At 38.5% G+C, this 25985-nt stretch overlaps 3 protein-coding genes across 6 annotated transcripts; all 3 read right to left on the reverse strand.

The window, feature by feature from the left end:
* Positions 1–1766: 1766 nt before the first annotated feature.
* On the reverse strand, positions 1767–7283 carry LOC122842526 (androgen-dependent TFPI-regulating protein). 2 transcript variants are annotated; one of them, XM_044136489.1, is made up of 7 exons: positions 7078–7283; positions 5720–5880; positions 5515–5640; positions 4012–4113; positions 3807–3922; positions 1986–2137; positions 1767–1896 (listed from the first exon to the last, which is right to left on the reverse strand). In XM_044136489.1, exons 2-7 carry the CDS (start codon positions 5870–5872, stop codon positions 1877–1879), a joined length of 669 nt encoding a protein of 222 aa, XP_043992424.1. In that variant the 5' UTR covers positions 5873–5880; positions 7078–7283; the 3' UTR covers positions 1767–1876. The 2 variants fall into 2 exon arrangements, with proteins under 2 accessions (XP_043992424.1, XP_043992423.1); XM_044136488.1 differs by having other exon boundaries at positions 1767–2137; positions 7078–7280.
* Positions 7284–7538: 255 nt separating this feature from the next.
* LOC122842612 (gastrula zinc finger protein XlCGF57.1-like) lies at positions 7539–13072 on the reverse strand. 3 transcript variants are annotated; one of them, XM_044136647.1, is made up of 4 exons: positions 12900–13072; positions 11769–11967; positions 10967–11025; positions 7539–10655 (listed from the first exon to the last, which is right to left on the reverse strand). In XM_044136647.1, the coding sequence occupies exon 4, from the start codon at positions 10501–10503 to the stop codon at positions 9073–9075; it is 1431 nt and encodes a 476-aa protein (XP_043992582.1). In that variant the 5' UTR covers positions 10504–10655; positions 10967–11025; positions 11769–11967; positions 12900–13072; the 3' UTR covers positions 7539–9072. The 3 variants fall into 3 exon arrangements, with proteins under 3 accessions (XP_043992582.1, XP_043992579.1, XP_043992581.1); XM_044136644.1 differs by lacking the exon at positions 10967–11025 and having other exon boundaries at positions 7539–10658; XM_044136646.1 differs by lacking the exon at positions 10967–11025 and having other exon boundaries at positions 12900–13066.
* A 1563-nt stretch (positions 13073–14635) lies between these two features.
* On the reverse strand, positions 14636–24589 carry fam83ha (family with sequence similarity 83 member Ha). Its single transcript, XM_044136466.1, has 6 exons — positions 24322–24589; positions 22260–22704; positions 21998–22162; positions 21292–21416; positions 15461–19958; positions 14636–15366 (listed from the first exon to the last, which is right to left on the reverse strand). Exons 2-6 carry the CDS (start codon positions 22701–22703, stop codon positions 15355–15357), a joined length of 5244 nt encoding a protein of 1747 aa, XP_043992401.1. The 5' UTR covers position 22704; positions 24322–24589; the 3' UTR covers positions 14636–15354.
* Positions 24590–25985: the final 1396 nt, after the last annotated feature.

Here is a 25985-nt window from a genome sequence, read left to right on the forward strand (position 1 = left end):
ATATTGTAACCTGAAAAAATGTGGACAAATTCATGTGTTGAGAATAAACAGCAGCGTTCAGTTTGTCTGATTCCATCTTCTGTTGCTTTCGTTTTCACCTGTTGTTGCGTGAGTACGTCTCTCTGGATTTATACAAACCCGACTTAATTTAAGGCTTTGAACACTTTTGTAATTTTTGGTCAATATTTCTATACAAATAAAATGTAAATTTTTGGGCATTTTGTCTTTTACAGCTGTATTTTAGTTTATTTTTAGTTTATTTTCTCTAAAATTGAGTGCATATTTTAACCCATATATGACCTATTTATCATTCTTGTTGCAGAAAACACACAAACCAGAAAACAAATGATTTCAAAAATTTAACACTTTTCTTGTAAAAGATGAAAATAATTTTTTACATTTCAGCTCTACAAAGATCCCCTTTTCTTCAAAAATCTGACTCAGTCATTTACTTCAGCTACTATTTGCCTATTTAATTTCTCAGCAAGTAAAAAAGATCCAGGAAATAATTTTTGTTTTTAATTTTAAAAATCTGCACAGTGACCAATTTGAACTTAAGATGAAAACGTTTTCCTTGTCAGGATGAGCGGCTTCCTCATAACTGCAGCTGGGAAGAGAAGTAGAGCAAACCTTTATATTAAGGCTCCAGAAAGTCACATTGACAAATCTCTCAAGTATTTTGTGATGTGCAGATGAGGGTTGAGGTGACTGTAATGTTTTCCAAGTGCGTCTCAGTTCCCTGTGATTACAGGCTGCAGTGACTGACCTGCTGTCAATAACAGCTCTCTTCCCACTCCAACGGCGCTGTTAACGCAAACACTTTACGTAACAAACAATTTTAACTGTTTCTTGTTAAGACTCAGCATCAGGTGCCTTCCCAGCGATGTGGCTCGTCCCGTTCTGCAGGTTCTACTAGGGAGTTTTTCGCCTGCCGGCTTACGCACAGTGGCCTGATGGGTGGCAGCAGCCGGGTTTATAAAGATCCAACCGAGACACGGCTGACTATAGAAGCAGAACAGAAGCTTGAGAAGCAAACATGTTGGAGCTGGTTGGAGTAAGTAAAGGTTCAAAACGTTTCCGTTTTTCTGAGAGGAATGGTAGTTCTGGTATTGACGGGTGTGTTTCTTTCGTTCAGGTGGTTGCTGGATTACTCCTTGTTGTAATTTGCTGTTTCAAAGGCCTGGAAGATGTGAGTAACCCTTTAATATTTTTGAAAATTTAACAAAAGCAAGTTACCAGCAAAGGAACATAAAACCTGATTATCTGACATGATTATTGCTGTTTACAGGGAAAAGTGTCTCAAAAGTCCCAAATTCCTGAATCCTCTTCCAACAGCATTCTGGTGAGTAGTTTTTCCAGGTGCAGCCGTTTCATTTAAGTCTCAAGCAATCAAACATTTGATGCATGACTCTTTAACAGAATGACCTGAATGAGGAAGATGTGCATTTACTGGCAAAGATCCTTTCTCTCGGACTGGTGGACGCCGATCCAAACTACCTGCAACACCTCAAAGGCTTCAGAGACCTGAGAGGAGGGTGAAGAAACAGAAACTAATGGACTCAAAACCAGCAACGTTTCTGGGAATGTCTGGAGATTTGTGTTAAGATCACTGCATTGTAAACTGGACTTGTTTTCTCACAAGACGCTCCACAATCAGCAGAATAATAGGCGCCTTATTCAGGTTAAACCGGATCCAGAGCCGTTCTCCCTCTGGTTAGATGTGGACAGAAAGTCTGGATCAAGTTAAACACAACAAACAGCTGGACTGTAACGTGTGGAAGCTGATTTATTATGCTGCTTGCGTTCTTATCATGTTTTTTGTTTTTTTTGACCTGTAAACAATAGTTGTAGTTATCTGGGGTGCAGAAATGCTTAATCACTCCACTTTGTCCTTTCCTGGAATGAAGAAAACAAGAGAAGAGAGATATAAAGGAGAAACCCACACAAAGAGGCTAAACGCCATGAACAACAGTAACACGTCTCACTCCAGATTTGACTGTTGAGCCGATCGCCGAGCAGGTAGAGCAGCGACACCACCACCATGTTGAAGAAGAAGAAGCCCAGCAGGCCAGCGGTGCTGAAGTGTCCGAGGAGGGGATACACCCAAACTCCCACCATCAGATAAATCCACAAGATCCTGAAGAATCGACAAGCAGAGGGGGAACAAAAATGTTTTTTACTGAACAACCTGAAAGTTTTCCTTTCAGTTTTAGTTTTTCTTTTGATCTTTCTGATAGTTCAGGTTTGACTTTTGCTTGTCATCATTGGCTCGAATCAACACACCAACCTTCTGGTGTGAACTTTAACCTACTTTAGCAAGTCACTTTAAAATGTCCCTTTACTTCCATTTTTTCCCTTTAACACCTGATTGTCAGTAAAACTGAATGTGAACTTGTTTTATTCAATGAAATGATCATTTGTTGAAATGTGGGTGTGAAAACAATCCAAGGTGTGATAAAGTAATAATGTCTTTAGTGATTTACTGATCAGAGTCTCACTCATTACTTCAAGCATATTTCTGTTCCTATTAGCATTCTGGTTTATCGAAGAGATTTTATTGCAAGTTGGATCTGCAAGCCATATTTCTGAGGGAGAGTCTTTTGCTGAGCGTAAGAAAAAAAGGTAAAGTATGAATGCCAAAGAGAGCCGACAGATAATCCAAGCTACAGACTGGAGGTTGCAGAATATAGGAAGTCTGTTCCTGCAGAGCAGACTGAGCTAATGCATGGCTTGAGCTGTTTGCCCTTAAAAATAATTATTTTTCATAAGTTATAGATGATTGTTTTTGCAATTCGACCTTCTGATTCTCCCTGGATCTCACACAGATTGTAACGCGCTGGTTTGAAATAAACTCTCCCTTTGTCCGTGTGAACAGAGCCCAAGAAAATAACTTTATTTAATTTCTTTTCTGCGGTTCTGGCGCTGAAGGCTAATGGATCACGAGTGGTTCTGGAATCTGATTTCATCTCCCTGTTTGCTTTCAGAATTAGGAGCTAAAACTGATTTTCTTTTGTCTTCTGATGGATGAATTTCAGTTCAGATATAAACTGAAATTTATCTCAATTGATATAAATTTGTTGCTGTGTCTGGTTTTCCGTTATATTAGTTAATCAATAATTATTTTAGTGTTTGATTATTGGATTAATCAGATAATAAATGGGAACATTATGCTGATTTTTGTTTAATTATTTAAACCTTTTCCATACAATATTAGAAAACATTAAAAGATGCAAATAAACAAATAATTCAATTCCTTTTTAAAATGCAGTAACAGCATTCCTTCAGCTTTATTATGATTTTAACATCAACATGTGAAACTCTCAGCACTTTCTGCTTGACTTAGCATCAGTACAGTTTATGGCTGATCCGGTGATTATTTTGTGGGATTAAATGATTAATAATTGAATAGAAAAAGATGCTTAATATATTTTTTTCGACAGAATTTGGTGAAGCTAAGCTGCCACTTGAGAAACATTTTTACAGACAGAAAGGTTTTTATTTGTTATAGTAAAATGTATATATTTTTGTATAATTTTGGTTTAATTGCAGCTTTTATTATATTGTATAAATTGAGTCTTTATACTCCTTAGTTGATTAGTAATTTAGCAGACAATTATTTCAATAACTAATTCATTATGATTAATCCGATCAATTGTTTCAGCCCCAGCGTTCCTCCAAGATAGAAAACAGGAGGATAAAAACCCGTCTAACTTTGCACCACAGTGACCTCAGTTTGACATGCAGCCAAACCGGTTTCACTCCGGAGCTCTGGATGTGTTTACAGTAACAGCTGACTCAGCACTCACCAGGATAAATAAGCCAAGCCCACGACTGACAGCGCTGCCAGGGCGCGCCTCGTCTGTGGGTACGTGTGAGGCTGCACCAGCACTTCTCCAAGCAAAACAGGAAGGACCAACGTGTGCTGGGAAAACACCGGAGCAGAGGCACAGTGAGCACAGCGAGGATAGGTCAGGAAAACCGGATAGAGGGGAAATAAAGCAGAAGAGATACCATGGCGTGGTTTATCCAGGGAGGGAGGAAGGCATCGATGGTTGCCGGGTAGACTAACTCTCTGTCATAGGCAAAGATTGTCCAGAAGAGCACAACCACAAACTACAAGGATTCAGAGGCCACAGTTGGTGCAGAGTATTACTTTTTAACACATTTTATTATTTTATAAAACACAAATGTTCTTGTTATGATTGTAACTTATGGAGCTAAAATCATAACATGTTCTCTCTGGGTTCTTCCTCCCACAGTCCAAAAACATGACTATCAGGTTAATCGGTTTATCCAAATTGCTCATATAAATATATTTTTTAATTTCTGTGTTTATAAACATACTATTTCAAGTGAGCATTAAATTAGGACAAAATCAAAATGACACAGAGGTGTAAAACACATTTGGTAACATTTGGAATAAGAGTTTCTCTGTTTAAACCTGTTAGACAGTTAGCTTTCTGTGATTCTGAAATGAAACAGAACATTGTGCTGAGATCCAAGCAGCTGGATGAAACCTTCAGTAAGAAGATTGCAATAGTTTAAGAGTCTGGTGGGATTTCAAGAGCTTAAAGTGAACCTTAAAAGGCCACCATACCCAGATCTGACTGGCATCCAAACGTTTATCCTGAAGACTGCAAGATGCTGAATGAAATTTCCCACAAACCAGAAAACATCAGCAGCAGGCTACTTGTACTGTTGATTGGGGGTTAAAAGTTTTAATGAGTAGTGGGAAGAGAAAAGTTTTTCTTTCTGAGAAGAACTTAAAGGCCTGACTCAATACTGCCAGAGAAAACAGACAAGTGTCCAGATTTCTAGAAGAAATGTTCCTTGGTCAGATGAATCTAAAACTGAATCAATTGGACACCAGAACCTGAGAACATGCAGGAAAATCCTCTCACATCAGCAGTGAAGCACAGAGCAGCTGTGAATCAGATTATATTTCAGGAATATTTGAGACTATCTGTTAGAAAATATAAAAAGCTGAACCACAACTGGACCCAAAAACGTTAAAATGTAGCGTGAACTATATTTAGAAACAAACAATTTCAGGTAAGAACTCAGATTTATTTCCACTCAAAATGACACAAAGATGAAAAATATTTTGCTCTTATGCTAAACTGAACTGTCTCACTTTAAAAAATATGGAAAGTCACGAGTCATTCACTTCTTGATTTCACATATTGTAGAGTAGGGGCTTCCAAAGTGCCGGCCTGGGGCCATTTCTGGTGAAAAAGGTATCCATAGTACAAAACGTTTGTACACCAATGCTGTTATTAGAGGATGGGGTGTGGTAACTTTTTCCTTTGCTAGAAAAAAACTTTTTGTTTATATCTGTTTATGAGTAAAATAAGACTATTTTTATTGTTTAAATACAATCCCTTTGTTTTCCAGAGATCGATACAGGAGATCAGACCTTAAATACAAATATTAATAAAGAACTGCCATTTTAAAATTATAAAACAGTTTTGTAAATAAATAAAAAAGCTGAATTTAGTGGCAGGATTTTCTCACCGTCCCGACAGGGAAGGCAAAGACGGAGAAGAGGAAGTCTTTCCATCTGTTCAGCGCGCTCTCTGCCTTCTTCCCTGGTTGGAGATCGTTAACTGCTGCCAGGCTGAAGAACGTCATTTGCAATAACTGAGAAAACACCAGTAAAATTATTCAGTTTCACCTGTATGACATATTCACCACAGAGGTCACTGCTAATCGTGCTCACCAAGTTCAGAAAGGTGAGGTACTTCCACGGTCCTCCATAGACGAAGAGCCCTGCTGGCAGCTCCTCTCCATCCTTTGAGGCCAGATAATTCACAATGAAAGTGTACCAGCCGAACGCTGAGATGTGGAACGCCGCCCTCAGGGTGGAAGGCATTTTTAAAGCTTGTGTTGAACAAAAATAAATTATTAGAAACTCTGGAGAACTAATCTAAACAAGCCCAAGTATTCCCTTCAGATGTGAGGTATTTCAGGCAGAGCAGGTCTTTATAGATTAGTGTGCTTCAGTCCAAGCTTATTAAGATGCTGGTGAGACGCAAAGTGACATTTTTAGACAAGAGGCCCTCTGTTTGTTATGAAACGTAACATATCTTCTTTCACAACCAACCCTCTGAGACATGTGACTGAATGGTGAATTTATTCACTCTGGGAGCCTGTTAATCTGTTTCACAAGAGAAGAACTGAAAAGTACAGCAAGTCCCGTTTCGCTGCGCTAAGACTTTCAAAACCAGCATTTGGTGTCATTACAGGGGAGCTGGGCTGAAATATCGAACCTTTAACAGCAAATGTACGACAATCAGAAAGGAACAATAAAGTCGACATGCTTGGTTATAGCGTCAAATTTTAAAACTCAAAAAAATCATCCTGAAAAGTTATAATTATTCTACACAAAGCTGCATGAAAAATGCAGAAACAAAAGCAAATTTAGCCTTTTACGTTTTGTCAAATCTATAAGAGTCTATAATCTATAAGAATAAAAGTATTTTAACCAACATAAAATAGTGCAGAATTAAATTAAATTTTTTTTTTTTAAGTGTGCCAGAGGATTTTGCTCCTTTTTGTCTTTTCCCTTTATATAAAATCCTGTGCATTCAGCTGTCATTTGTCAATAGTTTCTCCCAAAGTAATTTTTCCATGTGTAACTATTCAAATAATTTACTAAATAAATATTATTATATATTTGTTCACATACATAAAATATAGCTTTGTATGATTTTGTGTTATTTTTTGTATTGTGAATCTATGATAGCATTTTCTTGACGTGAACCACTCTATCGCCACAAGGGGGCAGTATTACATGACGGGTTAATATAATGCAAATACTTAAAGGTGACAGTCATCGGTTTAAACAAGGTTAGATTTTTATTATCTTATTTTTGACAAAGTAGTTTTAAATATTGTTTCTGACATTCATAAAAAACATTTATAAAAAAAAACCCCCAATAATATAAGGAACAACAAACTAATATTTTGTGGCCAATCTATGATCTTGTTGCAAAAAACCCTCCATATAAATATCCTCAGTGGATGAATTTATAACTTATGTGTGAGTCTTATCTATTCCACCATCCTCTTTCTTACATCTAACAGCAGCAGTAAAGGACCGGCACAGTTCTCCTCAAGAAAGCAAAGACCTCCAACATCTCATCCAGGTGAAGCAGAGCAGCTTGCAGCCCTCTGGCCTCCTGGATCCCCAGTATTTAGATTAAACTGTGGAAAGAACCAGATGTACAGTTTGACCTGAATTTGCAGTCTAAAGAATAAAGAATATTCAATTCTTTCACAAGCGAGTCTCTTTTTGTTCACACGTTAGAAACAGTTGATTCATCTTGGACAGATCTGAAAGTTAACTAAACCTAATGAATAGCAAATTTTCATATATTTAGGAGACCTGATAAAATCAACCAGGCCCCATCGTTTCCTCTTCAGTGTTTACTTTGTGTGGAAAACATTTAAAAATAGAAAACATTTTTTTCTGTGTGAATACTTAATATTTATATTTAATCTGCTCAGTTCATGAAATCACAAATGTGGGGAACCGATTCCAATACTTTAGTTTTTATTAGGAAATAAAATGCTTAAATATTACCCAATAACAATACAAGCACTACAGAGAATTAAAGATTCCTGTTACCAGGCACAAGATCACATTTAGTCAATTTAATCACATAAAGAGAAACACAGTATTTACATTCTTACTGAACAGATTTTAAGTAATTTTCTATTGATTCACAGACATGTATTGGATAAACAAAGACAAAATAGGTTTCTTACCACACAATGGAATGTAAAGTTCAAACATAAATAATTATTTTCAAACCATGAACATTCATCCAAAAATTGGTTGTGGTGCCAACATTTTTAAATTCTTCAAAACTAAACACCATGTGAAAAAAACTTCAGAACTTTTACAGACAGAACTTGTTTCAGGTAACTTTGTGGTCATTTTAATATTCTTCTCCTTCAGTCTCACCCTCCTATTCAATGAAACCAACTCCAACCTCCTCATAATCCTTCTCCAGAGCAGCCATGTCCTCCATGCCCTCACCCTCACGCCAATGAATCAAGGAACACTTGGCGTACATCAGATCAATCTGGAGGTGGAGCTGAACCCAGGCCTTTCCAACAGCCATGGTGTTGCTCAACCTTCACACAGTGTATGTAGGGACTGGAATGTTTTGAATTTATTAGCGATCTATGGGACGGAGAAACATTCAAAACATTCCAGTCCCTACAGGCCACATACAAACTACAAACGAAGGAATCCCATAAATACTTTCAGATGAGACACTATTTACGTACTACAATGGTTCCTCTCAAAATCCCAGATGAAACCGAGTGGAATCATTTTCTTGAGAGGAATTCCTCAATTGTCCAGTGTGTCCTGCACACACAGGGCAGAAACACAGGTTTCTGTGTTTAACTGTGATTTATTAATTTAACGGATATTAAAAAAAAACTCTTCTAGATAAACAAGTTCACTTTGTGTCCATTTTTTTCCCCAAGCTACAACAGTTGAACACAAACTACCAATTCTAATTAAATTATGGGAGAGTCAGCTAAAAATATCAATAAACAGAAATATGGGAGGAAATTTTACTTTTACTCTCAAAATTATCCATAAGTATTTGAGTGAAATTTCACTCAAAATTATTGAGTGAAATTCAGTATAATATCAATACATTTCTCTATATTTTTGTACATCTATAGTAAAGACAACTGGAGTTTCTAAATTGCCCAATACATTTGTGGAAATCCTACATATCAGACTATATTTCTCAGGAAAGTCTAAGATTTAATATGAGAAAAACATTTTTACAGTAAAACTTGGTAAAGTGTTGGGAGTATCTGAGAACTCCAAGGACCACAACCTGGAAGGTAATACCTAAGAAGGACATTGCTGTGGATGTATTCAGGATTTGCTACATGTCTTAAATAATTTGTATCTGCATTGTACAGGACTGTTATAACTTTGAAAGTGTTCAATAAATAGAATCTTCAAAATAAAGTGAATGATGTCGCCTTGAATGATGAGGCATAAATATTTCACAGCCAACAGCAGCTGCACAGTTGGAGTTATAATAGAGATATTTTCTCTCCTGTGTGGATTATCATGTGTGTGCTTAAAGTTGATTTATGTCTAAATTTGTATCCACAGATCTCGCAACAGAAAGGTTTCTCTCCTGTGTGGATTCTCATATGTATAATTAAATGTGATTTTCGGCTACAACTGTGTCCACAGATATCACAACAGAAAGGTTTCTCTCCTGTGTGGCTTTTCATGTGTCTGTTTAAAAGTGTTTTTTGGTTACATCTGTGTCCACAGATATCACAACAGAACGGTTTCTGTCCTGTGTGGATTCTCATGTGTGTGTTTAACTGTGATTTATGGAAAAATCTATGTCCACAGAGATCACAACAGAAAGGTTTCTGTCCCGTGTGGATCACCATGTGTCTGTTTAAATTGGGTTTTTGGAGGAATCTGTGTCCACAGATATCACAACAGAACGGTTTTTGTCCTGTATGGATTCTCATGTGTGTCTTTAAGTATGATTTATAGCTAAATCTGTGTCCACATACATCACAGCAGAAAGGCTTCTGTCGTGTGTGGATCTCCATGTGTGAGATTAATTGTGCTTTTTTGCTAAATCTATGTCCACAGATATCACAACAAAAAGGTTTCTGTCCTGTGTGGATTATCATGTGTCTGGTTAAATATGATTTTTGGCTAAATCTATGTCCACAGACATCACAACAGAAAGGTTTCTCTCCTGTGTGGATTCTCATGTGCATAACTAAATTTGTTTTTTGGCTAAATCTATGTCCACAGATATCACAACAGAAAGGTTTATGCCCTGTGTGAATTCTCATGTACATAATTAAATGTGCTCTTTGGTTAAATCTATGCCCACAGATATCACAACAGAAAGGTTTCTGACCTGTGTGGATTCTCATGTGTGCGGTTAAATATGATTTTTCGCTAAATTTGTGTCCACAAAGATCACAACAGAAAGGTTTCTGTCCTGTGTGGCTTTTCATGTGCCTGCTTAAATTCTGTTTTCTAATAAATGTTTTGCCACAGTCTTCACAGTTAAATTTCTCTCCAGTTTGGACCTTCCTTTGTGAGTCAACACGTTTGTACTCTGTAGCACATTTCTTAGTATCCAATAAGCATGGAGACTCTATTTCTGAATCTGGTTTGTTAACTAGGTTTCCATCTGACTCAGGAGTTCTGCTCTCCTTCCAGTTATTGTCCATGTCCTCAGTTTTCAGTCCACAGTCCAAGTGTTTCATCTCAGAGACAGGATGCTTTACATCATCGTCTTCTTCATCCTTCTTGGTGTCTTCAGACTCCAAGGAGTTGGAACCATCTTCATAATCTTCTGTCTTGATGGATTCTCCTTCAGCGTTTTCTTCTGGAAGCTTTCTGTTTTTAATTTGGTTTTGATAAAGTGTTGAGAGCAGAGGAGACTGTTTATCATCCTCACTCTTTATGGCACTTTCCATCTCCTCCTTCACATTGAACAGCTCTTCCTCCTGACTGATGCAGACTCTTTCCTCTTCCTCTTTTATGTGGCAGAGCTTAAGGTCACTCAGGTCCACATTAGGTTTTTCATCGTCTGGGGCTTCTTCTTTAACCACCAGTATCTGCTTCACATCTGCTGGAAACAATGAAACACATTATGTATTTAAAAAAAAGTATCTAGACTGTTTCTCAGCTTCAACACTTCTTATAGGGGTCTTGATATTAAATTCACACCAGATGTTAGTAACTGTAAATTAATCCTAAAATAACAAGAAAAAAAAGCTAAATAGACAACAAAAAACAACAAAACTTGATCTAACAGAGAGAATAAATATTTAAGAAAAGGTTGTCTGAAAGTGCATGGAAAGAAGAGCTGTCAATGTCAGTGCATGTGATTAGAACATTTTAATGCATTATCACAGTAATGCAAATTAATTGAATTACCTATTTTACCCTAAAAGCCTCTCTCCTGTGGAGTGTTACCTGGATCACAGCAGCGCGTTCTGAGCTCGACACAAAGGAAATGACAAACGACAGTGAAAGGTGAAAGTTTCTACAACAGCAGACAGCAACAAACGTTGAAAACCTTTCAACTTTCTTGTGTTGCATCACTACCCCATGTGTGCATGTCAATGTAATATTACTTTAGGAGTGCAAGTCTGACCACAGTCTTTATTTAGCAACTAGTTTGTACTTTAATTTGATCAGAAGGAACGACATGGAGTCATGAGTTGGGTGAATGACTTGGACTGATGCAGAGAAGATGCATTGTGTCAACAGGTGCAAAAAACCCTGACCATCGAGTAATGAATTTTCTGCAGAGGTTGATACAGTTTTCAAAGTTTCAGGAGTTAAACAGCACAGCTACAACAGCTGATGGCTGGACTATCATCAGATGAGCATTGAGTATCAAATTAACTTCACAAGTCAAGGCAAGTGTGTAAGTATCTAGTTGTTTTAGTGAATAACAGATGTGACTACAGCCACAGTTAGCAGCAGCATTTAAAACCAGAAAACCATGATGATCCCAGAAGTGAAAGGGAATGGGGTTTGGTGGAAGCGCTCATGTAGAATACATCTATGTGTACGAACTCAACCTCTCACATGATTGTGTGCATATTTATATTTCAAGCTCACAAAGTTAGGCATAGTGATTGATCATGATTAATTTTTTAATCAGCTGACAGTACTAACAGAAAGATAAGCAATGTCTTTCTACATCACTCCTTATTGTGGTGAGATGTACCAATGACGTTGGGCTCCAGGTTCACGCAGACGGCCTGAGGGACGTGATTTCCAGGACCAGTCTCCATGAAGAAAGTGTTGGAGGATTTATGCCCTCTTCCAGATTTATGCCCTCTTCCAGAGGTTTTGTCTCCAGGCATCAATCTGTCCGTCTGGATGCCGTCTTCCAGGCAATCCTGCTCCCAACAGCCACCATAAATCTGGACACCAAGAAAACATGTCACTTGGGATCAAAGTGGGAAACTAAACCATTATATAGCCAACTGAAGGACTATAGAAAAGGACATATACCAAGGTGGAAGCTGGTGATCGACCCTAACCCAATAAAATCTACCAGCTGCACTGATGTGAAACATTTGCTGAATGACTAACAGTTTTATACTTTGAAACAGAAGCTCTGGTGAAGGAACTTTATCTAAATAGTCTGTTAACAAGAAAAAAAATGTTTGATCCCCAAAACAAACATTAAATACTGTTAATTTTACACAAAGAAACATAACATTTGCATGAGAAAAAAATAGGAAATGTAACAAAAAATATGTTTATATGCAAAATGCATGTGCACGTTTTTTCTTGTTAAAAATCAAATCGCCCAGAGTCTCTGTTGTACTTCAATAGGATCACTGCTTAAAGTGAACATAATTACAATCATAAAACTTGAATAAATAGTACTTGCTGACATTTGCATTCCAGATGCAAATTTAGGCAAACAAACAAAAGCAGGTAGCATAAAAGGACGAAACAAGCGACACCTTTCAGTTCATCTTATTAATGCTTCTTGTGCCGAGACTTATAATCTGCGCAACAGAAAGAACCTTTTGAGACACGAATCTACTTTATTTATGGAAAATGCAACAACATAAGCTAATTTTATCATCGTCGCGGCTGATCACATCCTGTTAGTCATTGAATAGCTCTGGCTAAAAACCAACAAATTATTCATTTAGTACTTACATTTAGTTTTTTTTGCTATGAATCAAAAAACAAAATAAAACAACGAAAGTCTCGGTAGTGCTGTGTAACGGTGTTTATTATCAACATGGCGCATTTGAGGGTTTTCTTAACTGTTCAGTCTGTCTTCGATTAATCTTCTGAGAAAACTTAAAATGACCAAAAAAATAAATATTCTTACCATTTTCTCTATTTTGTGAACATAGGTAGGCGAGGCAGATATTTATAAATTAGTTACATTTCAAGACAGTTTTCGTCGGCGACTCGGCGTCTCTCCAAAACTGTCAAAACCGTTAGCAGTTCTTTGTCTGCGGAGCCAATCCGAACACTTCTACAGGCTTCCGTAGAAAGAATGGAATGCGAAGGTCACATGATTAAATGGCCAGCCAGCTGTTCAGGGCTGGATTATACCATTTGTAAACAGCTGAGGGGTGGTCGTAGGTTTTACGTCTTCTAAGAAGTACTACTGTATTAATAACATTATTTAGAAAAAAAGTCTATAAGTCTAATCGATGGCTTTTGTGGTTCAAAAGAAAATAATAACTGAATTAATCCCCCGTCCGTCCGTCCGTTTTCTGCTAGTGCCTAATTCTAGCTGTCAAAGGGCGAGAGGTGGGGTCACCCTGGACAGATCGCCAGTCCATCGCAGGGCAGCACAGAGACAGACAGGGCAAACAACCATGCACATACACAACCCCACACACTCACACACGCACTAAGGAGAATTTAGAAAGACCAATTAACCTAGCAGCCATGTTTTTGGACTGTGGGAGGAAGCAGGAGTAACCAGAGAGAACCCATGCATGCACATGGAGAACATGCAAATTCCATGCAGAAGAACCCCAGGCCGGGAATCGAACCCAGGACCTTCTTGCTGCGAGGCAACAGTGCTCCCGCTGCTTCTTTAGTTTCAATTTATCTTGTTTTTTAATTGGGAAAAAAATTTGTTTACAAATACAAAGATGGAAAAAGTGGCCTGAACAATAGCAAACAGATACAACGATGATGTTGCAGTCAGAAATGCACACATTCAATGACCAAGAAGAGAAATGGAGAACATTGTTGTCACTGCATGCACAAAGCAGAATAATGAAATTTTATTGGCAGCAGTATGTCAGACAACAAAATAATACGACATTTCTGTTTTAGAGTATAAAATTGGATCATTTTGATAAAAATCCAAAATGATTAGGCCATCATTTCTCTATTTAAACTAATGTTTAAAACGAAAGTAAAGTTGTGTATTGCTTGTAATATTTACCCAGTACACATTTTATTTAGAACCAACACTAGGTGATTGTAGATCCAGTTTGCATAGTGCATAATTAATGTTTTATTGTTGTTTTTTTTCCTATTGTCCCACCTGCACTGTGGATCTCTGCAGCCTCTCCAGGACTGCCAGCTTCTCCAGCATGTTTTCTCTGACCTGTCTGCAGTTCCTTTCTCTTCATGATTGTTCACTAAAGTGTATACAGCAAGCCTATTTCCATATTTAATGAGTTCTGTGAATAACTGGTTGCACTGGATCATAGTAAAGAAGTAAAAGGGGCTGCAGGCAAAATATGCAAACCGTAATTTCCATATTTTCTTCCACATCACAATTATTCTCTAACTTATGTGTCTCAAATCAGTCTACATGACATTGGAGTTTCTGGCTGATAAAGTATGAAAAATTTACACGACACAGAGTTTGCTCGACTGAATGCAAATTCTAAGTATTTAAAGATTTGTGTAACAGTTGTTTTTTTGACCACATGATGGCGCCAGAGGAAACGCCATGATTTGATGCAGCTTCTATTCAAGGACTTCAAGGTTTCAGTAAAAAATGATCATCAGGCAACAAGAAGATTCAAATAATTAAAACACCTCAATAGTGTCAAGAAAGCTTCTTATTAAATGATAATCTAGATGAAAATGTGTAATTTGGGAGTAATTTATATATAATAGACTTCTAATACAATGACATACAGCTTGAAAATAACCTTTAGTTTCAATGTCTCTCATATTGAATAGGCAAAATATCACATTTGGTCGGAACACCACTTTACTGTTGTCAAAACAGCTAAATGGGACATTTTCTCTCAGTCTGCTGATCCTTTCTGGTAGTTCCATGATTTTCTTTGTATTCCTGCATGGACGCAATCTACACATCCACCTCTTCCAACTCCACAATCTACAAAGATCTATCATGTTTTCTTTAAAGTGAATGAAAATAATATATCACAGAAGAAATTATAGTACAGTTTTACCAGCTTTACAAATTCTGGTTACTTCAGATTTTATAAGATCACATAACGAGTTGACTTTAGACAGTGCTGCAGTAAAAAGGCAAAAACAGGCATCACCACATAAACATCCTGTTGCACATATTGCATTTTACCCATGTAGTCAGTAAATACAGCTTTGATCATGTCTTCTACAAGTAAATTTATGAAGCAAACCCTTTACTGAACATGGGGCTGAACAGCTTTGCAACGTTCTGTACTGCTGGTAGTTTTGTCCGGTGAAGGAAAGTGAAGGCAACGTCGTTGCTCTCAACCTTCTGTGCGTAGAAAGCCTGTTTGCGGCAAAAGCAAGAGGCATCTTGCAGAATCAAATAATGTCTTTCCCTTTTCTCAACGTCCCTTGGATTCCATCTAAGGTGCCATCTGTTGATGAGAAAGTAAACAGAGAAAATCATGTACTATATATGCAATCAGATGTGTATGTGAGGCCTAAGTGAAACTGGTAATACATTCCTACCTCAAAACGACTGTAAACTTTCCTCTCCTTCCTCATGCTCTGAATCCTCTCCAATAGCTTCTCCTTCTCCTGAGTTGATTTAGTTTGCCCCCTGTTGTATGACCTGTACCCCAACTCCTTTTCGTTTTTAGTCTTTTTGCCAGCCTTGTCTTCTTTCTCGTCGTCTGTGACGGGGGACTCTTTTGTTGCTTCGTTCCTGCTTTGGGATTGGGCAGAAATCTGCTCCAGTAGCAGCTTAGTGTCATCTCGGAGGTTGCTGCTTGCGATCACATTCACTGTTGAAGAGTGGTAGCGAGACTGACTCGATTTGGGCTGCTTGGATGTCACCTCAGCTGTTTCGGAGCAGTTACTCTGCTTTGATTGGTCTTTTGTTTTCTCCCTGCTTGCAGGATCCTCAGTGGATGGTTTCTGGCTCTTATCTTTGTCCTCTAGATTGTTGGACTTTTTCTCATCTGTTTCCCCTAACTCAGCCTCTTTTTTACTACTCTCCTGAGGTGCAGCTGGTTCTGGTGTTTGGTTTTGAGGAGTGACTGCTTCAGACATTTTGCATGGCAAATCAGCTTCAGCTGGGGCCGCCGTGGTAGGTTCACTTGGGCTGCTCGGTGATTGAGTTGTTGGCTGAACAAGAGATTCCTCTGATTTTGGTTGAGTATCATTGGATACTGAGTTTGTATCTGAGAAGTTTTGCTCTGTAGAGACACTGGTTACCGATGCCTTAGCTTCAGGGTCCAAACCTGACCGGACTGACTCAGAAGTTGAGGAAGATGCTAATATTTCAGGAGCTGAGGGTGTGTTCAAGTCTGTTAGCTTGAGGTTGGAGGATGGAGCAGTTTGTATTGCCACTTCTTGAGGAAGTTCACTTTTTTCCAACAGTGAGGCTTTAGGAGACTCCGTGTTTTCAAGTGATCCTGTTTCCGTAGGTACATCTGCAAGATGGGTGTCAACTGGCTCTGTGACAGATGAAGTTGTCTTTTCCAAATCTGGTTCAGAGACTGAGCCTTCATCACCAGATTCACTGGGCAAAGTGGAATCAGGTATAGATGGACAAACAGCAGGAGATGTGCTTTGAGCTTTAGCATCTTCAGGGGATTTAAGGGCCTCACACTCTTTTGCAACTGACTCCTCTTGCACTAATTCAGTAACATTTTTCTCTAAACCTTCATCTAAAGGTGTACCAGCAAAAGATTCTTTCCTGTTTGTCTCTGTGGTGGCATTTAAATTGTCCGGCTCCTGATCAGCAGTCTTTTTGTCTGGAGAAACAACAGGATCTGTATTTGCAGCATCAGTGACTGAGGTGTTCTCAGATGAAGCGGATTGGGAAACAGCATCTAGATGAGTTTGATCAGAGGTTTGTAAATTTTTATTGGAGGGCTCTTGCTGTGAGGAGCTAACAGGTTCCTGAGCTTTAATTTCATCAATATTTGATAATGTTGTGCTGCTAACATTTGTAGAGCTGTACACTTCTTGTGCAGAATCAGAAAATGAGGTCTCTTCTGTCATGGCAGGGTGGTTATGCAAAACTGAGTCAAGTGGAGGAGTAGCAGAGGTAGAGATTTGCACTGAGTCTATTTCCGATGTAGTTTCTGCTTCCGAATGAAGAGGAGGAGAACAAATACTGGTTTCTAACTGAACTGATTCAGTGTTTTGGGGAGTAGTAGATGATGAACCTTCCCCTAAACTAGGAATTATTGAAACATATTCTAAAGTAGGAGGTTCTCCTCTGTCAGTGCCTTCACCATGGGATGAAACGGCAGTGTGAGCAACATTTGCTTGCTTGAGTGAGTTCTTTTGGACAGAAAGTTCTGATACAGCTGGGTTTTCTGGTGATTTGCTCTGACTTGCTTCGGTTTCTTCAGCAGAATGCCTTTCTGAGTCTGTTTTCACTGATTCAGCAGAAACTTCTTGTGCTTGTTCTCCAGAGGTACTGAGAGTTTTGGGGTCATTTTTGACAAGACTATCCTGCTTCCTGGTATTTTCATCATGCTTCACAGAGGGTGATGACTCTGAGTTTGATGTCTCTGTGGACAATGTAGTGATATTTTCTGATGAATCCTTTGGTACAGAAGGTTCCATGCTTTCAGGTGTTCCTTTTGAAGGATCCTCTTCCTTCTGGGACATTGACGTATTCTGGAGATCTGACTGTGGTTTTATTGGGGCCTCCTCTTCTCCTTTTTTAGCTTGTGAAGCTTTTCGTTTTGCAGCCAACTCTTTGAAGAACATGAGCCTATTATCTGGATCGCTCATATCTATATATGGAGATGTGAACAAAGGATTGGGCATTTTTACCGGTTGATCGGTTTTAGGCAGTTCAACTGATGTTGGCTTAGATTGAGGAATCAGTGCTGAAAACCAATCTTTAACAAAAGGATTTGGCAGAGTTGGGTCTTCTAGAGGTTTACTTGGAGGATCACCTGTTTCTGCAGAAACAGAAAGGCCACCTACTGACTGGCTGTCCAACTCAGTTTTCTTAGGCTGGACTTGGAGTTCAGTAGAAGGTTTTGGGATATTGGAGTCCTTGTTGCTGATATTTTCACCAGGCATTTTTACTGAATCTTTAGCAACTGAAGTTTCAGGAGTTCTTTTTGGAAGAGACTCTTCCTTCTGGCAAACTGACATGTTTTTGAGCTCTGATTGTGGTTTTAACTCTGCCTTTTCTTTTTCCTTTTGAGATTCTGTAGCTTTAGCAGCTTTACGTTTTGCTGCCAGCTCTTTAAAAAACATGAGCCTCTTATCTGGATCATTCATATCGACATCGGTGAGCAGAGGTTCAGTCGGTTGTACCGGTTGATCAGTTTTGGGTGCCTTTAGTTTAGGGAGCTTGACTTCAGGCATCAATAGTGAAACATTATCTTGCTCTGCATCTGTTGGTTTTATGGCCTCCTTTGCCTCCAGGGTATCTGCAAGGTCTTGTGAATTTTTCCCCTTTGATGTGTCTTTATCCTCCTCTTTTTTGCTTACATCATCTGGTTTCACTGTTTCCAAAGTGGATTTTATGTAACGACTCCACTCGAAAGGTTCTCTTGTAGTAGATCTCCTTTGCCCCAAAACCTGTGAAACAAGGGGGAGTTTGGCCTGTTCGGTTTTGGTTTTGTCACCTCCCTCATCGTCTTGGTCTGCAGTAGTAGTTTCTTGAGGGGTCTGTTGCTCCAGGGAGCTGAAAATCAGAGAAGACCTTAATCTGGAGGTTCGTAACCCCCCTGGATTGCACTTTCTCTTGAAAGAGTCATCTCTTTGAAGCCCTGTGCTTATTGGCGGTTTTTGGTCCTCCTCCTTAGTTTTTCTCTCTTCAGCTGTGTAGGAGGTTTCTGAGGATGCTGGTGTGGTTTTGGTTTCTATCACCACTGGAACAGGGTCATCCAGAGCTTTCTTCAAGTTCTCTTGTGTGACTGCTTTGGCAAAGCCTGGCATTTGGCTGACTCTAGGTACAGTGGTAACCTTAAACTCTTTGACATTGGGTATTTTAGAAGATGGTAGATCTAGTAGCTGGGCCGATTGTTGGATGGGATTCAAAGGTTCCTCAAAAGTGTCTGGCGGCTGAGTTGACACCATTGGCAGGCCTTCTTCCTCTGGATTATCATATGTATTAAGGTATGAGCCAATCCTCCAATTTCTCAGCTTTTGTTTCACAGTGGGATCCTTGCGGTTCAAGGTCAGGTCATGAAAAAAAGGCTTCTGATCAGCAGAGTTGGAAGGCGTTGGAGAGGTTTGACAGGCATATGGCTGCCCTACCCCCAGTCTTTTGGGTTGAGGGGAAGTAAATAAAAAATCCACTGGTGGTTGTAGTTTATCTGTGCCTTGATCAACATCTAGATTTCTGGTGGATGATAAATAGTTAAGAACAGGATCAAATTCTGTTGGTACTTCTTGTTGTAAAGCCGGTACAGGGTACTGTTCAGGCAGATAGCTGTGGTTCCAGAACTTATCAAGGCTGCTGTACTCTTCTTCTGGTCCAGGAAAAGACTGCAAGGGGAAAAAAGGTTTTCCCCTTGGCTCAGAGTCTGGCATTCCCTGTTGTGGCATTAATGGGAATGTGTATCTGCCAGGAACATCTTCGGTATAAGAGTGACGCTTTAAGGCAGGATTATCTGTCATCAAATGCCGTGAAGGACCCGGGTCAAAACCGGGGTCCATGTGCGACTGTTGGGAACCAAACCTATTATACATATCTGCAGGGCCGCGAAGAGACCCCTGCCTCTTTAGAGCCATAATCCTCAAATTCCCTTCGAGTTGATCATCATACGGATGTCCTCCCCAGTCATCAGAAGGAATGTCCAGAGTCGGGAATCTTTTAGGCTCTCTGTACAGTGAAGAGCTTTCATTGGGAAATTGTCTCTTTTGTAAAACTTTTAAATCCTCCATCTGAGCAAGCATGTTCTCAACATTCAGCGGCTGCGACTGAGCGAAGAGAATCCGGAACTCCTCGTCGAAGGTGGTCACCAGCTGTCCAAGGAAGAGGTGGGCCATGCAGCGGTGCAGCTTCTCAAAAGACCACATGAAGCTGGAGGAAGACAACAACCAGATGGGGTTATCATATCATCTTAGAGACAAACTTAAAAACAAGAGTACAGCAGCCTTCACACTTATAAAGATGTGCACAAAACCCTGAAGTAGATCAATCTTTTATTGTTGAAGCTTAACCTTTCAATATTAAATTTGAGTACATAAATGCAGAGGAGAAAATCCCACATTAAGGGGTTATTTTAAAGAAAATTGTGCAAACCTCTAATAATTGCTAATAAATAAATGATAATTTGGACTTTTGTCATTTTAATTTGTAAACTGTGACTTTTTGTTTTCCAACAGCTCTTTACTTCTATATATTGTTCACCAACATGTGAAAAACCAAACAATGGCTAATTAGGTCTTAGGAGTTATTTCTGCACATTTTGATGATTGTAGTTTAATCTAAAAGAAAGTTTCTGTCACATCTGGAGGGTATTTGGGTTGATTTGGGAGTTTTTCTGTGTTTGTATATTTAGTTTTGTTTAGGCTATATATCTTTAATCCCCTTTGTTGTTTTCTGCTGAATGTATTCTAGTTTATTACTCAGCTTAGTTTTCTCTTGCTCTTCCTCAGTGTTTGTTATTTATTTCCTCTCAAGCTCAGTTCTACTCCTCTCTCTTTCCCTCAGCCTGCTGGCCTGGTCTCCTCTCACAGCTGCACCCTGTTTCTAATAAGACACTTGTTTTTTTATTTATCTCATATCCAAAGTTATGTAGAAACTGAATATAGGGTTTTTCCATTTCCTGTAAGCTATAATCATAAAACCTTCCTGAAATAAAAGCTTGAAATGAATCACCCTGTATAATCTATTGAATGTTGGTTTCACTTTTTATATTCAATAAACTTCCTTATTTTGATGCATTCATTTGTTTTTGAACTAATGTTACCTACATAGTGAATAACAGATAGCTTTTAGTTTTAATTTGAAACAACCACATCAGTAACAAACAAGGCTTTTGTTTGCAAATCTCCATAGCAACCATTAGATACTAAACAAAACACATCAACAGGAAGCTATTTTAGTCAGAGGAGATTTGAGATCTTAATCAACAAGCACTCCAATCTATGATAAAGAACTCCCCACTGTGGGAGGTGGAGTGATGCTGAGGGTCTGGGAAGCTCGTTAAGAATGCATGGAATCATTACATCGAAGCGTTTAACTGCTAGAGCAGGAAAACAAATATACAAACTTTTAAGAAACAAGAAACGTGTTTTGCATGACAAGACTTTATGCTGCTGCAAGAAAAGATGGATTCATTTTAAGGCTTTTTTACACATCTGTTCTGGGATTTCTTTATCAATAACATGTTGGGTTTAAAGGAGCCCACCTGTAATTTCCACTCAGCACAGCTCTGCAGTCGGTTAGCAGGAAGCGATCCATCATCTGGCCTTTGAAGGTTTTCCCAGAGCGGCACTGATATGTTATTCCAGATACTGTTCTCAAGCGTAGGAACTGCAGGACACATCAAATCCAGTCATATCATTAATAATCAGCAGGTCATGCATGTGATAATGTTTTGAGCTGCGAGCTAAGTTAGGAGGCAGAGCTATATTAGCACTGTTCCCTCTAGCAATGCTAATATATGCTGTTAACCTGATTTAGATCGGTTGCATAAGAAAAAGGAAAAATACTGACAAACCAGTTTATTTCTACAGTTAATTCACCTGAAAGTTCATGGATCATAGTGTAAAGAAAAGCTTGATAAGGTTCCTTTATTTGGATTGTGAAACTATCTGCCAACAGCTCTGCTAACACTTCTGCTTTTCCACGCCATTATTTTGGAAACAGTACTAGGCAACAGAGCCGGTATGACAAATACATGATTGTGAGAAAAATTTCCATAAAAAGACCAAAAAGCAATGTCCTTGTGTGTCTGTGCGTGTGAAGCTCCACTTCCTGTCTGCAGCAGGCGCATAAAGGACGTTTTTTAAACAACTGAAGTATAACCTTGAACTGTTTTAAGTCATGTATTATTGCTTTATTTGCAGCAAAATGTAATTTTTTCAGTAAAATGCATAAGAAGCTGTACTCACTGGGAAGGCCTGCAGATTGACTCTGCAGTTGGCCACCATGTTCACAAAGAGATCAGCATTCTGCTCATCCAGCAGGATGTAGACAGCAACTCTCCTCCCAGCGGCGTTGAGAATATCCGCAAATATGTCAACATCAGTAAACATGTCCATCACTATAGCGATGACCTGAGCAGAGAGAAGCCGAGAATGAGATAATAGTTAAAAATTCAACACAGGTGGGACGCTTTGAAAGGAAGGTGAAGAAGGTTTGAGAGAGGTCAACCTGCTGGGCGTTCTTAATCAGCCGCCGGGCCTGCTCCTTGATGCTCGGCATGTCCGGCTCCGGGGGGTTAACCAGGGTCGTGACCTCTGTGGGCTCAATGAAGTGGTGCATCTGAGGCCATCCGAGGTCCAGACCGGGGACGTCCAGGTCGGAGTGAATGGGCCAGTAGGTGTCTGAGGAGCCTTCTCCCTCGCTGTCCAGGAACTGCTGCTCAGAGAGGATGCTCTGCTTCGGAGGCTGAATGACGCTCTGGATGTACTGGATCTCAGCCGGGGACAGGAAGTCCACCACATCCACGTTTTGGAGGCACTGATAGTATCCTTCCAAGCTGTCCTCCACCAGGGCGTCGACAGCCAGCCGGTACTCCTCCCGGTAGTGGGGAGGGAGGTAATTGGGGTCCAGGGGGTTGTCCCCAACAGAGGAACACTGAGAACGGCGCGCCATGCTGCAGGTCCAGAAATAAAAATTAAAATAAATAACTCATTCATTGCAGTTTGGCTGATTTACATCACATCCTGTCTTAGATTTAAAATATTTGTTTGTCAAAATCCAAAAATCGCAAGCAAAATATGAGTTCTGCAGAAAAAAACAAAGACTGAGCAGCTTCAAGAATCTGACCTAAACATTAACTTGACTGAGATCACAAATAAATATAATCATGGGAGTTCGGAGTGTAGGAAAAGGATGGACATCACGACTATAATAATAATAATAATAATAACAATAATAATAATAATAATAATAATAATAATAATAATAATAATAAGCAAATATAAAGGTAAAAAGTAATTATTTAACATTTAATTAACTACTACTATAACCAACACCACTGTCACAACAACAATACTACTACTGACTGAAACATAATTACATAATTTATATGTAATATTTCATAATTATATATTACAGTAATAGAAAATAATATCTTGTAATAATAACATCTACATTAATATTATTTCTACAAAAAATAATAATAATACTTTGCTACTACCAATACTAATAATAATCATCATAATACATTATAATAACAAGTATATAATAACAAGTGGCACCTTACTAATACATTAATAATGATAATAATTATAGATTCAGCTATATCTTAAAATACGTAGGTAAATAAAATGATAATAATAATAATAAATAATAAAATAACATTTAAACAACTGGTACCTCTACTGCTTCCACCATTATTATTATTATTATTATTATTATTATTATTATTATTATTATTATTATTATTATTATTATTATTAAGACAACAACAATAATATGAATAATAATACCACATGAATGTAATGATAATAATAATGATAATATGTATCATCTCTTTCCTTTTGGACCACGAGTCTTAAAAACAAAATCAATCAATCAATCAATCAATAAGGATAATAGTAATAACATTTTCAGCTCCTTCTTAAAATTTGCAAATCAAAAGTTTAAGAAGTAAATAATTAAATACATTATTTTAAATAACTAATATCTGTCCTGTCGCTACCATTATTACCACAATCACAATAGTTATAGTACTTCGCTCTGTAGAGACAATAACTATGATAGTTATTGGGCGAGGAAGACTTCAGGAAATACGCTGCAAGTCGGAGAATATATCACATTTATATATAGTAAAACTCCTAAATCGTTTTTTAGTGGATCTGCTGGAATAGCGCTAGTTTGGAATGTGAATAAAAAGGGAAGAAAGTTGAGTCCAACCACAGGAGAAAAGGCAGATGGTTCTGGGTGCGGCTCCTCCCTCTGGCCAAAAGTCTCCATTTCTAAGTGCACCGTGAAACCGAGCAGTGTGACAGAAAGGCACGTCACAATAACAACATGTATCAATTTTCAAAAAGCAAATATGAAGAAAACAGCTAGCTAATAGTAGTAAACAGCTGATTTGGGAGTAAAAGTGACTCTTTCTTCAAAAGTTCGTTTATAAAGCTAAATAAATAAAGAATTACAGCTAAAACAGAAACAGGACCGCCATACTTACACATTAATAACGATACATAGCGGTTTTATTCAATAACAACCAGTCCCACCCTGCGGTTTTTTGTCATAAACTCACCTCTGTTATATTTCCTCGTCAGGCTTTGCGGAGGTTAAACTTTCCGACCATCCTCCTCCCCGTTCAGCGAGTTTTTCTCCACTGCTGCGTCGCGCTTTTCTCCATGTTTCCAGCTGGGAGTTTGAAAGAAAACTTTTCTCTTACATGCCTCTTCTCCTCTCTCCTCTTCTCCTCACCCAGCTCAACCAGTTTGCCGTCATGCTTCAGGCATGTTGGCTGAATCTCTGAAACGCGGAGAAAACTTGCTGTAGACAGAAGCAGAAGCCCCGCCCCCTTTCAGGTCTTCATGTTTTTTTTTTTGGTTTTCAGACGCATGAACTCTGATCTTCTCTTATCTAACTCCTGACGTGCTACTATAACCTCCTCAGAGCATGTAATGGAGACTTTATCTGTGTTTGGGTAAATTTATTGCTCATGCTCATCTGCTGCTATCTTCAATAAAAACTCTAAAAACATCCATACAGCTGAGTCATAATAATAAATCTAACTTATAGACTTTGTTGGCTTCAGTGATTGTTTAATCACTTGAGCTATGAGTTATTAAGCATCGACTAAGTGGCTTGAGTTCACGGTTGTTGGCTTAATTGCTTATTTGTTTGATGCAGTTTCAACATTAGCCACAGACATTCAACTTCGGAAATGAGATCAACAAAATTAACCTAGACAAAATAAAAGGAAACAATAAGAGATGGGATGTGATACAGTCACACTCTGTAGGCATTAAAAGAGCTAAATAGTGGCTTGGATCATATCTGAGGAACCATACAGCTGTTCTTCAGTGTATGGAGTTCCAAATATGCCAAAAATCTTGTTTTTGTTATGGCGTGTTTGGAATATCACACGGCTACAACACCTCTGACTTGTGGGGTTCCTCAAGGGTTTCTTCTGGGACCACTGTGTTTTCACTGCTTTGCTGATGATTTTCAGTTTTACGTCTACAAAACTCTCTGTGTTTATGTGACACATTTGAAGATTATTTAGTTATTCCACTCTCAGTTATTTTATGCTCTCTTCAGAAATACCTGACATGTTTCAGTGTTGTACTTCCATCTTTGTCAGGTGTTGTATATATTCAGATTCACATTCCAGTAAAAGTAAGAACAAGTGATTCACTGGATCCTAGATAGTGTACTCTGCATATTTTCAAATTTAGCAAATTTATGTCGTTTTGTGTAGAATGTAACTCCAAGCTCTTTATTATTATCTATCTAAACTATTCAAAAAAAAAATGCAGCTTGAGAAGCTGAAAAATCCAAGCCACAAACATTACTTGACAATAAGATTGGTTGATGTTTTCAAAGCAGTCATTAACTTTCCTGGTTGCTGATTGGCTGAACCCCCAACAGCAGAGAGATAAGTGCCACCATGGTTACCACTCTGTTATTTTTCTCTTTAATAACAGACAGTCAAATTAATGTTTGAATGTTTGTTAGAGTGCTGACACTGAATGAATTATAAACCCATAAATCCAACTAAACCCACAAACCCCAATCTCAAAATCCAATATGGCTGCTGGATAAAACATAGTGAGTAGAGTCTGTTAGTTACGCTACATTCAGAAGTTGAAACAACGACCTTGACAGGCTGCCACAGGTCCTGATTACTTTTTCAAAAATGTTCACCCAAACGGAGAAGATCATTTTTCTTCTTCTTCTTCTCTGCCT

Source organism: Gambusia affinis, linkage group LG13 (assembly GCF_019740435.1).
Source record: "Gambusia affinis linkage group LG13, SWU_Gaff_1.0, whole genome shotgun sequence".
Lineage (NCBI taxonomy): Eukaryota > Metazoa > Chordata > Actinopteri > Cyprinodontiformes > Poeciliidae > Gambusia > Gambusia affinis.